The following is a 13,703-nucleotide window of genomic DNA, read 5'->3' as shown; positions in this document are numbered from 1 at the left end:
TCAAAGTTGTATCAGTGTAACTCAGAGCAAAGATCAGTGCACGGGAGAGAAAGTTGAGAGTTAGGAAGACCTGATAGTTCATATGCGTTCTCTAAAATGAAAGGCTTTCATTTGCTTTCTTGCCTAACGACTGCCACTGATAGTAATTTAATTTACTAATCATCTGTGGACCCCAACAGACTGCTGATACTGCATGTTTATTTTTGAGAGAGAACAGACAGAAGCAGCAGAAAAGGTGGCTCTTAAAGGACATGTTTGTAAGCTAATCTTGGACAACAGGAATACATGCTACTTCCTGTCTYCTTCTATGAAGTTTCCCTAATGGGAGAAAAGAGTTTAATGCTAATACAAAAATGAAACTAAAAACAGACTAAGCTGTTGGAAGAAATAAATTAAATATTCTCATTTATTTTCTTTTCTTTCTTTAGGATGGATCTTTCCTAATAAGAAAGAGTTCTGGACAGGATTCAAGGCAACCATACACACTGGTTGTGTTTTATAACAGAAGAGTATACAACATCCCTGTACGATTTATTGAATCAACAAGACAATATGCACTGGGCAGAGAAAAAAATGGTGAAGAGGTGAGAGGGTGGTTTTTCCATATTTACTTTTTTTCAGTTATATAGCTTTATAAGCAAAGATTAAGGTATGTTGCACTATGACCAAAAGGATTCTTTATGCATCAGGATAAAACTATGCCCTATAAGATAACTGATTCATCAAGCTAATTAAACTAGTGTAACATCAGCTACTGCACATTGTAACTAATTAAAACCACAGATCTCATTTAAAACATGCTCATATAACCATTTTGTGCAGTTATGAGGATCTGAATTACAATTCTGATATAAATTCTAGATATAAATTCTCCAGCCATTTCTAGTCCTCTATTCACCTTTTACCTAAGCTCCAATTAAGTTTCTTGGAAAAGTATAAAGGAAGAACAGCTATATGCCAATAACTTTTCAAAAAAACAAGTCAAAAAAAAAGTCATCACTGCTCCTTCTCTCAAACTCTATCAAAAAAAGAGAGTAAGTGCACTTTATGTGAAAACAGGATTAAAAAAAATGTTAAACTCAAGTTCCAGAGTGTAAAAATCACTCCTTGGCTATTATACCACACAGATAATGACTCTGACAGCTGCACAAAGATCTGGAACACAAATACTAATAAAAATTGGGTTTTATCACTTCACAGAGTAGACTTTTCAGGGAAGTGAAAGGCTTCCCTGACCCTAATTATCTGCCTCCCAGGCAACATTTTGAGGCTACAGAACAAATAATATCCCGGACCTCATCTGGCCTTCAACAAAGGATCAAAAATGACCTCAGGGAAAAAGTGAAAGATGCAGTCCCATATATGTATTTGGATGAAAACCAAAAGGAAGAGCAATAGACCTTGGAGATTCAGAGTATTAATTCACATTGACAAATGGATTAAAATTGCATAGCTGAAACAATTATCATTGCTAGCTGTTTGTACCATCTCACTCTCAGCGATTACTAGCCTTCTATCAGGTAGCAGAACCACAAATCACGCAGATCCCAAACTGCCACAGTTGGCAGCTTGGTATATTAAGCTAAGCTGAAAGCGGTGTCAGTTTAATATGCCAAGTTATAAATTGTACAGTTCAGTTAGTGCAGGCAGCAACCACAAAGGGAACGGAGCATGAGATGAGACAGCTAGTGGCAGTAATCTCTTTCACTGTTCAAATTTAATGTGTGATTAGAATCAAGACAAAGTACAGGACTAGTGCTCTTACTAAAAGGCAGAGCATCTCACTTGATAATGAGAGTCTCAATTCCACCATCTTCAGTGAAGAGAGAATCAAAGAGAAAAAGATAATATAGTAATTATTGTCAATGCTAGAGCATTAAAGGGAACAAACACTACTAATTAATTTTCRTTTTCTCTATCCAGCGCTTTGACAGTGTTGCTGAAATAGTAGAGAATCATCAGCGCACATCCCTCGTTCTAATTGACAGCCAAAACAACACAAAAGACTCAACAAAACTGAAACATATTGTAAGAGTTTCATAATCAAACTGAACTGCTAAGATCGAGATTTTCTTAATCACCTCCTGCAACATCCTAAAATTTGTGGAACAAGTATTAAAGAAGATCATCCAAAACTATGGAGAATATTCTTTAAGAACATCCACTGAATAGTAAGAGATGCAGTTCATAAACTTCAACCCAGTATCATTTTATCAGAAAATTCATATTTAACGGAAGAAGCCAATGCAGATATAGTCTTATCTGTGCATTTGTGACAACATGGGTATTCAAAATCATGTCAACAACAACTGCATACTGCAGCCTGGTTCCTTGACTGCTATTTAGAGTTCCTGTAGGACATTCTCATTTTAAAAGTGAGAATACTCAAATTTAACTCAAATGGAACTGCTCATTCCACTTGTTAAACTTACCACAGACCACAGCTTTCAGAAATTTCCTTGTAAAGTGCACAGCTCCAGAAGTTAGAGCATCTAAACCTAAGGTATCACTGTGTATAAACTGAAAACAGGGACTGTATTTCTTGTGATTAGTGGCAATAAAGCTGCCTGAATTTTTGAGATTACTGAACGTGCATTGTCCTTTTCGTCAGCTTTATTCTCGATGCTTCATTAATATTTGTTTGTATTTTCAGTGTGCAAATAAAAATATTATAAAGTCAGTAATGTATGGAAGTGTTGCAGGCTGACACTTGTTAGCATCTTTCCAGCAAGGAAGGGTCCAATTCACTACCTCTGATTTGTCTTTAATGTATACAGTTGTATAAGCTCATTCATAAATTGTTATTACGAAACCTATCTTTTTTATATCTTTAGCATACACATTTGGCTTAGTAGTTCTTAAAATCTGTTGTCTTCAAATTGCTAGTATTGAAGGCCTAAGCAAACTGCTTCATTGCTAAACTAATTTAATTCTTGCAGAATCCGTTTTAATTATATCAAACATCTCTTGACCATTTCAAGCAATACTCACAATGGACAATATTCCATGAATAAGCAGCCACTTCATATTTAGCTTTCTTCCCATTCACGTGCAGTCCTTGCCTTATTCAGTCATATACTCCACAGCATTTAACCTTTGTTCTTAAGACAACTGTTTCCTGTTGGTCTTTATATGATGCTCCTCACAGAAGTGTCTACGTTCTTCATATATATTTTCTCTGAAGTGAAGGTATGGTGTCACCGTCGTTCTACAACTGGGGAAAAAAAGGCATGGAAAAGTGAAACTGAGGTGTAGCTGTGGGCCTCCATTTGTGAGACTAAGTGTCAGACTTTTCAAAGTAATTAGCAATACTGATCACTTCATGTACTCAGAACACTGCAGCCACTGACCTTCAGCTCTAAGCACATTACTTTGAGGCTGACCTAAAAATACCGTAATATGCTCCAGATAAACATTCATCCCAAAACCCTTTTCCTTTTAGCAGTTCTCTGCCCTATTATATGGGTACCTTACAATTTCATCAACAAAATGAGGCATGGATTTAACAGGCAATACCTTAGAATCATAGAATTTATGACCAATACCTTCTTTCACAAAACAATCCATTCATCCTGAGATGAGAACATCTTAGGCACAAAGTGAGGCCTCATGCAAACATACATGCACAGCAGTATGTAATTACGCATTTTTGTATGCTCATGGTGTTGCACAGGAAGCAAACTGGTTACTTTGCTTCCAATATCCAGTCACAGTTTTATAACTGAGTTGGGCGGTCTGCAGTGTAGACATATTCTGAAACAAGAGCTAAGCTGGAAAGAAGAAAGTTTTGGGTGTGGGAGGAGCAAAAGATCTGCATTTTCCAAGAACCTCAAATATACTAGTACTAAGGCTGGGCATGTCATGTTAAAACACTGGCTATGTTGATTCAACAGCCAATACTGAACCTAAGGAATGGTAACTTGATGATACTATACCTGAAACTTTGTTACAGCTGCTGCAGTGCCAGCATTTGCCACTAAAGCTGTGAGGTGTCTTCAGCAGGCAACAGGTATTTTAATTTGATCTCTGACAGATAGAGCAACACCTCTCCCCCCATATTGCTTTGTTATTATTATATACATTTATCATCTGGATAACCGTTATTAACTGAAGAGCTACAAAGGAAAAAGTAAAATAAATAATAGAACTAAAAATTTGGCTTTAAAACAGATTTTTTTTTCTTGTTTGCCCTAAATTCTCAAACTAGCACATTTACTAAGGTACATAGGAGATAGTCTTTTCTGCCTACCTGATACGGAAATGAGAGTACAATGAGTATTGCAACTTATTCCTGTCAATGTTGTTCTGTGAAAGGAGTAAGGACTTGCATTCTCAAAAATTCAAGTGTTCAGACATGCAAGTTACAAAACTACATTCTTCCTTCAGTCTAAATCACCAGCAGCAGGCAAATTTTTAGAAAAATTTTTTAAAAAAAAAAAAAAAAAAAAAAAAGTCTCACATGACAACAGCCCTGGAACAAATGTTAAACACACGTTTTTTGTTAAAATGTTGGAATTACTGAAGTAGAAAAAAATGAGTTACTGATGTTATAAAGAATACACAATGGGCTAGATTTTAGGCCTCCTTTAAGGCCACTTTACAGTCAGAAACACACAAACACTGTACAAATAAGGAGTAGGCCACATCTGTGTTCACACTTTTCTCATAGAAAGTTTTTCTTGCTGACTCTGCTCTTGCATCTACTTCTGTATGACCCCAAACACAACAGCYAAGTTAAAATTCTATTTTGCTGTCTGCACATTACAAGCTATCTTAAAATGTTACATTTGCAAATAAGTCAAGCATTCAAAAGAAACCTGTGCAACCTTGATTTGTCACATCAGCAGTATCTACTAAAACACASGCATTAAATATATGATCATTTACTATTTTTCCATATAGATTTATATATTTCATTTAGCTCAGAAGTGATACTTTGCGGATAAATCATAGTTGTGTAATGACAGACTGTTGTTTATAGGGTACCTTGCCCACTTACTGAAGAAGCTGAGAAAGGTGTAAAGAAACATTGCAGGAGTCTACTTGTAGAAAAGTAGCTTCATATAGTTGAACATCTCCTTCAAGAACTGTGTATCATCCCTGCACCATTTACACATCCACTGTGATGCTGGTCAGTTTGTTTAAGCCTAACTTTCTACTGATGATCTGTAACTGTGATCTTTAATACCTAATTTAATGGAATTCTGACCTGCAATTCCTTGGAATCTGATCTTCAGCACTACCAAACTCCTCAGACTTCAAATGAAGCATTATACAAAAAAATAAAAAATAAAAAATAGAATTCTATATTCAGAACAATACTTGAGGAATGTGCATTAAAGAATACAGGAACACAGTTAAGAGTCGGGAAACAAAATATTAAATCACTGCTCGTTAGCGAGCAACAGGTTTCTGTACTGAATGAGAGAGACATCCATGGATAAAGTGACACACGACAATGAAGTAAGATCATATAAAGCAACCTTATTTCAGGATTTCTTCAATTTACAGTGTTCTTCTTCATGGTATTGCATAAGGCTCCCAAATTCATAGGAACACAGACTGGTGGGGGAAAAAAAAAAGATGAAACGATAGTACATAAATGCCCTCACGATTCATCAATACAGAGAAAACCCCCTTAACTCCACAGCGAGACTTCTACCTCTGTGTTAAGTAACTGGTAACAAAAATCTGTCATCCTTAGTAAACCAACACCAAGCTGCTAAGTTTTAGCAACAAAATTCACAGATATTTCTGCCAGAAAAGGCGACTACAGTGTCCAAGAATCAGGCATTCAATTTCTGAATTTATAGGAGAGAAAGCCAAGGTAGCCGACAGATCCTTTCAACCCCAAAAAGGTTAATGCTTCTTCATAACGCTTTTCCTAACAAAATTCCTCATCACTGYACAAGTCGTCTTTGACGTTCCTGTCAGAACTTATGTCAGAGATCACGTACACTTTGTAGCTCACAAAATGACCCAGTTTTGATATATAAAGCACTCCAACTGCATATTAATTCACCCCAAACTATGCTGTCTTCACTGGCTCAGGTACTTAAACTGATTCCTATATGTAGCTCTCTAGCTACAGAGCTAGCATGCATCTCCCTGCCCATGGACACATCAAGAAAAAATGCCTAAGTACTAAAGGTTTTGCTTTCAATTGTTTTCACTGTGATTTTTTTTTTTTTAATTAACATGATTCTAATTCTGTTCCAAGTGACATTCCTAAGCCCTAAGGGACTTCTAGTTACTTCACTGATAGCAGGTCAAGCTCCACTTTCACATTATAGAAAAAGTCACGCAGAACTACCACTGGACTTGCATATAATTTAAAATCTCRGTGATTTAAATGCCCCAGCCTTTTCCAGGTCCAGTACTCAATTCTGACATTTTTTTTCCATCAATGCTTTTGGAAGCTGTACACRTAAGATGTAATCTTCCAGTACTTAGGCAAAACTCTACAACGACACCTATGCTGTTGCATAGCACAGCATGTGGCTGCAAACCCAGAACACTCACTGCCAACTCTACTGCCTGCAGAACATCCGTAAAGCTGGCTTTGAGAACACTTTACCTGCATTCTTCAATAAGAGAAAATTTACAGTGCACTTGGTAAATAAGAGCACGTTTCCTGGCACGCTTACTTGACTAGTGCAGACAGGTCCCAGCACTCTGCAACCTCAAGATCTCCCATTTGACCTTGCAGTGACGATATCCGTAAAAAAGTTATTCAAGCTCTTCCATGAACATGTCTCATGAGCTTCATGAAGGGTGACACCATCAGCTACAACAGAAGACGTGAACTGTACACTGCCTCACCTCTACGCTAAGGGCACTCCCACTGAAGGCTCGATCTAGCTTCTGGATTCATTAAGAAACTGGAGCACAAAGACTCTACCATCACTATGGATCAGATAAGGACCTTTGTTCGCATACCCTCCTATTCACATTAAGCAATGTGAAGGCCATTCTCCTTTGCTGATTACCCTTAAAGTAACAAACAGGAGGCAAGCAGGTTCYTGGGAATATTACCCTACTGACCATTAAAATGAAGGAGCAATAACTGAAGCCTAGGTTTTGCCCTAAAAAGCAGTTAATCCGAGTATGSAACAGTAAAATATACTATGTAGTCATTATGAGGATACATTACTTCCACCCTGAAAAAAACTATTATCCACAGCTTTCGGCCTGAAATGTTGCTTTRCACTTAATTATATGCTGCCCCTCCTATAGCGTTTGTGTCAGACATAGTATAAAACAAAACAAGTATTTTCTATAAATGCTCATAGTCGTATTCTGTAAACACAAGTTATATCAAATTTAATAGTGACAGAGTCAATACAGATTAGGAATGTTCACCATTCTTAAACACCATATACATTATGAATATATATACTGTATATTTTCAACTGATTCCATTCTCAGGCTCACTGTATTAAACACAATCATAACATGTTTTATTAATTTATATGAAAAATACTTCACTAAGAAAGTAGACAAACTGCACAGAAATAGTACAAGTGTCATGTGCATAGCAATATAGCTTAAAGCATTCACATATGGCTTTGTTTAAATGAACCTATTGGGGAAATGGCCCTATTTGGACCTATGGTTACACAGTTGACATAATGTAAACTGCTTCACATCTTTTAGGCACTTGCTAACAATAGTGTTCAATCCCTGAAAAACAAAATCAAGAGCTAACAAGTGGAAAAAAAAATCCCAGGATAAAAGCTGTGTGTAGTTGGAAAAAAAATTAAATTGGTTTTAGTAGTGCATGCACAGAACTGAAAAAATAAGAGGGGGAAGGAATAACTTCTGTGCAAAAAATTATACCAAATAACTGGAAAGTATAAAAATATTTACATGTTTAGGTTTCTTAAATATGTACAGAACAAAAGCCCTGAAGACTCATTCTATAGAATAAAAATATAGGACATGATAGTAGTAACAAAAAATAATATATATTTTATGGAATTGTATTTTTAATTAGTTACAAGTTATCTAAATCACAAAGCTCCTCGATCGATCTCAAAACCTTGATGCCGAGAGAATCTGTTCTTCCTTTTAAAATACAACCATTTTGCATTATCAATTACAATACTGAAATACAAAACAAAATGACCTGTATGTCATAATTCAACTAGATTCTCTTTTTAAAAGGTGTACTGCATGGTATTTAAGATTTATTTTCTTCACTAGTCATCATTACATTAATAAATTCCAATCTCGAGTAGCCTCCATTAGATGCCTCTGTCCATGTCCTACCCAATTATCCTGATTGTCAAATATTCTACCACAAAACCAGCAGCTAAACTTAGCTTTCAAGGTGTTATCAGAGGTAGTTTTTACAATCTGATAATTGTTTTTGCTAGTCTTTTTCAGTGTCAATTTTAACACAAATCTTTCTTTTACAGGGCTAATAGGTTTTATCGTCCTGTGCCTCTTTTGAGAAAGATCATCAGTAGTTAGGTCCAAAGGATTGCAGAAAGCTGGCTCCAGAAGAGCTTCAATAGTTCTTTTTGACAATGAAACCTTAAGAACATGTCCTTTAAATTTAGCAATAGTTTTCATTACATTTACAACTTCTGGAACATCAGCATCAGGATGGTTAAGTACAACAACTGGCTGATTTCTCCGAGGGCATTTCACAAGTTGCTTAGAATTAAAAGGAAGTAGTTTCAAAGTCCTCACAGTTTCTTTTGATGCTCTTGGTTTGTAAGGGCCACCTGATTCACCAACAACTCCAGTCTGATTCTTTTCCTTACACTTTCTGTGCAATGTTACTTTCTTTCTGGGAGGTTCTGAGTAATTATCCTTCCTTTTTCGTTTGAAATTCTTGTTTCTTTGCAAAACCATAGCTTCTGAACTTTTAGGCCCAGTTTGTTTTAAACGAGGTTTTACTTTTGTGATTCTGTTTCTGGTGCTCCACGTGGACTTCTGACTACCAAAGCTATTCCTACTGTTAACTGTTATTACTTGCGTACTCTCGGCAGAACTTTTTTGCAACCGTGTCCCTGCAGGTTTGGCAGAATGCACAGGTTCTACAGGATGAATACAACATGCTGGATTAGAGTTTGCCACAGAGGCATTTGCTGGCATTAACCTACCTGGTAAGATTAAGGCATCACTAGAAGTAAGATTAGCTTGTTTCTGTGCTAGTGCAGGAGTAAGGGACTGCATGTTATCCAACTGTAGTGAGGGCACTGAGCTGCTTACTGACCGATTTGCATCAGCCAGTGACTCTGAAGTAGAAGTCTTAATTTTCACCAAAAGCTTTTGTTGCATGGCTCCAGCTTTCTTTGGTTGACAATTTTGATAATAAGTATTATCRTGAAAAACACTATGTTTACGTACTAGAGGCCTGTTTGGTGTCATACATTTCAGAAAAACTGCCTGCTTTCCATCAGGCAAAAGCGCATAAACATGTTGCTTCTGATGAATTTCCTGTTCTTTTACTGACTCCAAGGAACCAAAGACTGCATCCTGATGCTCTGTTAACACTTTCACAGAAGAAATTCCTTTCACAGATGACTTAGATGAGTTTGTAATTACAAGAGGTCCTTTGAATGGCATGCTACTTGATGAGTCATTTGCTGTACTACATGCTCTCCTACTACTGGAACTTCTTATGCTTCTAAAACTGTCATTTTTCACATCTGTTCTTGAAGCTGGTATGGTTATTTTACCATATTCTCTGGATGCAACTCTTCCTAAAACCTGAGAACTATCACTAGGGACATTTGCAACTGTTCCAATTGCCCCACTAAAAGTCAAAAACATTCCAGGTCCTTTATTTAAAACAAAAGATGCAGGTACACCTTTAGTCAAATGACCATCTGAGCAGCTGGTGGATGGAAGAGATTTTCCTGAAACAACCTGTAGTCCGGGCTGGTTAGCGAGGTGCAAAGGTACAAAAAATCCTGATGGTGGTGACTGAACTAGAAGGGTTTTCTTCTGTTCTTGATGTACTGGTGAAAAGCTACTAGGATTTTGGGTTGTAGACCGCGTTTTATCTTTCACTAACTGCTGYGTTACGATTGCATCTGTATGGGTTTTAAGCAACGTACCAACACCTGCAGCTCTGGATAATTTATCCACTCCCTGTGAATCAAATGATGCTCTGGGTATCTTTCTTTCTTTCCCACAATGTGTACCTTCCTTTGTGCTACATCTTGAGTTCAACTCCCGCTTATAAAACTGAAAGCCTACATTAGCAGGAGGCCTCTGAAACTCACATGCAGTTGCCGAGTTCTTTAAATGCATAAAGGTTTTATTTCCTGTCTCATGACTGGGAAGCAACTTCTCAGAACAAAGTTTTACACAGTTATTTGACTTGCTATGGGATTCTTGCTGAGTAGTTGATTTGACTTTTAACACATCTTGCAATAACTGGTTTATTTCAGGTGACAAATAATTAGCTGCCTGTTCACTCTGTAATGARAAAACTGATGTGATTTTAGGCATTAAGGCTGAGTTAACACAATCAGAGGCATTTTCTTGAAACTTCTCTGCTACATTCTCAAAGCCTTGATTTATGTTAGTGTCCAAATACCGCTGGCCATTGCTACACTGGTCTTCCATAAAACACTCTCTGTCAATAACACATTTAGGTTGGCTTTTAGAAGATATACAGTTATTCTTAGTGTTTATGTGTCCATAAGTTTTATTAATATTTGACTGAGATGATATAATTTTTTCTGGTTTTAAGSCTTTCACTGACTCTGAAAATGAAGATGCAGATTCACCTCTCCTACTGTTTTGAAAAGAAAGTGTTTTGCTGGACATAAATTCWTTATTTTTGTCATCTGCTGACATCCAAATGCTACACTGGTTATCTGAAGTGTCCATTTTAGAATAATTATGAAAAGCAAGCAACCCTTCATTAGAAGAATCAACTGAAGGTGAATAATACATACTATTAGCTCCATTACTATTGTTCAGGCCACCATTTTGCTTTTTCAGTTCAGGGAAGAAGGGTGTTTTCACAGGGTCATAATGAAGCGTATTTGTAATAGCAGGTGGTAATACCTGAGGGTGACTTGGAGGACTATAGTTTCCCCATGAGATACTACTTCGAGTTCCAACTTTTGTCACCTCATCACATGCAGGAATAGTTGAGCTCAATTTCATTTGCAAATGATTTGAACTTTTTCCCACAGCTACATTAGAAGGTGCTACAGTTTGGGAAACACTTCTACCATACAATAAAGAGTTATTTTGTTTTTCCACTTTTGTTTTTCCTAGATGAGAAGTAGAAAAAGAAAATGGAGTAGAGTTTAATGGGTGAACAGAACTGTTCTTCAAGGTTGTYTGATCAGTCACATGTGATAGAGCACCTGAAGACAAGCTACAAGGATCAGCAGTCTGTAGCAAAGATGTAGAGCCATCTTTAATCAGATCAGCYTTCTGACCCAACAAATGCGAGTTTTGCTTACTCGTAGGTAATAGTTTTATAACAATATGTTGCTTTCCATCTACCATTTTAAATCCCATAAATTTAGCACTGTAATTTGCTGGAACAGATATTTTATTGTTTTTGACCATCAATACTGTGGGCCCATGGACAGCGTTCCTCAGTAATCCCAGGCCATAGCTTGTTCCATCATCTGCTTTATTATAATGTGCAGTAGTAGCAGACAGCATTCCACCTGCAAAATTATGCTTTTCAGTATACATAATTTCATCTTTTTCTTCATTTACCTCCACATCTCTTACAAACTGGTTCAGCTCCTCAGGCTTCAGGTGGATTTTATTCATAGTTCTTAATATTTGTGAATCTGTTTCTTCAGTATTGTCACTTCCACTGCTTATTTTTTTYCGTCTCCAGAGTGCTTTCTTTGATGTTCCTGTTTTATACCTTCTTAACACAAGCTTTAATCCTGTTGATGTCTTCACTATTCTTTTCTCGCATTTATCCTTTTCCAGTTTTTCTTTTGCATACAGGTGGTCTCTATGCAAAGCTATAATGTGTTTTAAAAGATAATCTTTCCGTGGCGTGCTGTAACTGCAGTACTGACAACCAAAAGGAAACGTACCAGTATGGACAAGAAGATGTTTCTGGAACTCTTCTTTTGTAAAGCTTATGTGATGGCATTTTCCACATTTATATGGAATCTCATTATGTCTGTGAATGTGCTGAACAAATGTGCCCACATCCTGGGTAGAAAACCCGCATTTTTCACATTGAAAGTGACCGTTTACACAATGCTTTGCTGTGAAATGTTTTGTCAAATCCAACAAAGTGTACATATGCTCATCATTACAGAGCTCACATTTTACTAAAGTGCTGCGATGGGTGCGTCTATGCTGTTTAAATGACTGAAAGTCATTAGCTGAGAAGTTACACATTTCGCAAGGATACAAAGGCAACTCGCCATAGTGTAACAGCTGAAAATGTTTCTGTAGATCATTYGGGCTGTATCGAATATTATCCTTGCACTTTGTACAAGTGAAATTAAGTATCTTTGCTGTCGTTTTCAACCCTTCCTCAAATTGCACTTCTGGTTTGTTTTGCAAATGGCTTCCCTCTGAACAATTGGGATTGCTTCCATTTATYTTCTCTAGATTTAAAGACTTCCTTGCAGTTTGCTGTTTACACTGAAATAGTTTTCTAAATCTATCAACTTCATGTTTCATTAGTACTTCATTTGGAATGTTCACCTTGGGTAAATCAATTTTCACATTTTTCAGTTCGTAAGAAAGATTGACATCTACAATTGCTGGTTGAGGCATCATACTTAAAGTATTGTTCACCAGTGCTTCTCCCAAAGTAGCATCCATAGAAAGTTTCTTTGCAGCATTGTGGTTTAACAAATTAATTTGCTTTTTATCATAAAATATCTGTTCCTTTTCAGACGGCATGATTTTAAGTATTCCTTCTCTTTTTTTAGTGAATTATTGAGATTAATCTTAGTTCCTGCAGCAAACTATTGTGCTGAATTATTCTCAAGGTTCTAGAACTTCCCCATTTTATTCTCCTGAAATTAGAAAACAAACATAGCAAATATTATTTTTAAAGCTAATGCAATTAGAACACTCACTACAATTAATTAATGAACACAACAATCTTTGAAGTCATTGCTATAATACCATTTGAGAGGAAAAAGCATGAGGCAAAAAAAAGAGGCATGGTATTATAACTTTATTTTTAAAAACAAAGTATTTAATAAGTTGGGGAAAATAAGCTTTAAGGGACATCTACTGAAAAAGAGGAAAACATTTTGATACTATATGCCATCAACTTTTGTCCCACTACGACATCTTGTAAGCATCAGAACTTTTGAGATTGTCTCTTTTAAAYGAATTTAGAACTTACTTAGGATCTGATAAAACCAGGTTTTCRTGCAAATATAAACTCAATACCTCCTCTGTGACACAGATCATTAATTGTGCCTATCTGAAGTAGTAAAAACAAGTCAAACTCAACAGAAGGGTTTTTTTATTATTAAAAATAATAATAAAGACTATTATTCCCCCCAGTAGCTAACCATTGTTCTTAAAAAGAAAAAAAAAATGAACAAAAAGATTTCCTTCACTAATGGAAAAATGACCTTTATACAGACACATACATACACACACGGCCAAACCAATTTATTCACAATGAATGTTTCACGAGGCCACTTTTAATATATAATGAAAGTGTACTAGTAGAAGGTAGAAAAAAGCAGTCAATAGATAGAAGTTTAATTTTGTTTCTC

At 36.3% G+C, this 13,703-nt stretch overlaps 2 protein-coding genes and 1 long non-coding RNA gene across 6 annotated transcripts in view; 1 reads left to right on the top strand and 2 right to left on the bottom strand.

Moving 5' to 3' along the window:
* BLNK (B cell linker) overlaps positions 1-2,589 on the top strand; it is a 98,104-nt gene extending 95,515 nt beyond the window's left edge. For both annotated transcript variants that reach the window (XM_085325734.1, XM_085325735.1), the window contains 2 exons: positions 429-584; positions 1,924-2,589. In XM_085325734.1, the coding sequence (XP_085181860.1) occupies positions 429-584; positions 1,924-2,043 (276 nt within the window). In that variant the 3' untranslated portion in view covers positions 2,044-2,589. The remainder of the gene's footprint in view (positions 1-428; positions 585-1,923) is intronic.
* LOC146600344 (uncharacterized) overlaps positions 1-5,556 on the bottom strand; it is a 35,710-nt gene extending 30,154 nt beyond the window's left edge. The window contains exons 1-2 of the long non-coding RNA XR_014898309.1: positions 5,484-5,556; positions 2,992-3,214 (exon numbers count right to left, since the gene is read on the bottom strand). This is a non-coding gene — a long non-coding RNA (uncharacterized LOC146600344). The remainder of the gene's footprint in view (positions 1-2,991; positions 3,215-5,483) is intronic.
* Positions 5,557-7,306: 1,750 nt separating this feature from the next.
* ZNF518A (zinc finger protein 518A) overlaps positions 7,307-13,703 on the bottom strand; it is a 9,672-nt gene continuing 3,275 nt past the window's right edge. For all 3 annotated transcript variants that reach the window (XM_085325732.1, XM_085325733.1, XM_085325731.1), the window contains one exon: positions 7,307-12,983. In XM_085325732.1, the coding sequence (XP_085181858.1) occupies positions 8,212-12,867 (4,656 nt within the window). In that variant the 5' untranslated portion in view covers positions 12,868-12,983 and the 3' untranslated portion in view covers positions 7,307-8,211. The remainder of the gene's footprint in view (positions 12,984-13,703) is intronic.

The sequence above is a fragment of the Rhea americana genome, unplaced genomic scaffold (assembly GCF_003343005.1).
Source record: "Rhea americana isolate MKP2758 unplaced genomic scaffold, rheAme1 scaffold_122, whole genome shotgun sequence".
NCBI lineage: Eukaryota > Metazoa > Chordata > Aves > Rheiformes > Rheidae > Rhea > Rhea americana.
Note: the sequence above shows the minus strand (reverse complement) of the source record. Positions and strands in the feature narration are given on the sequence as shown.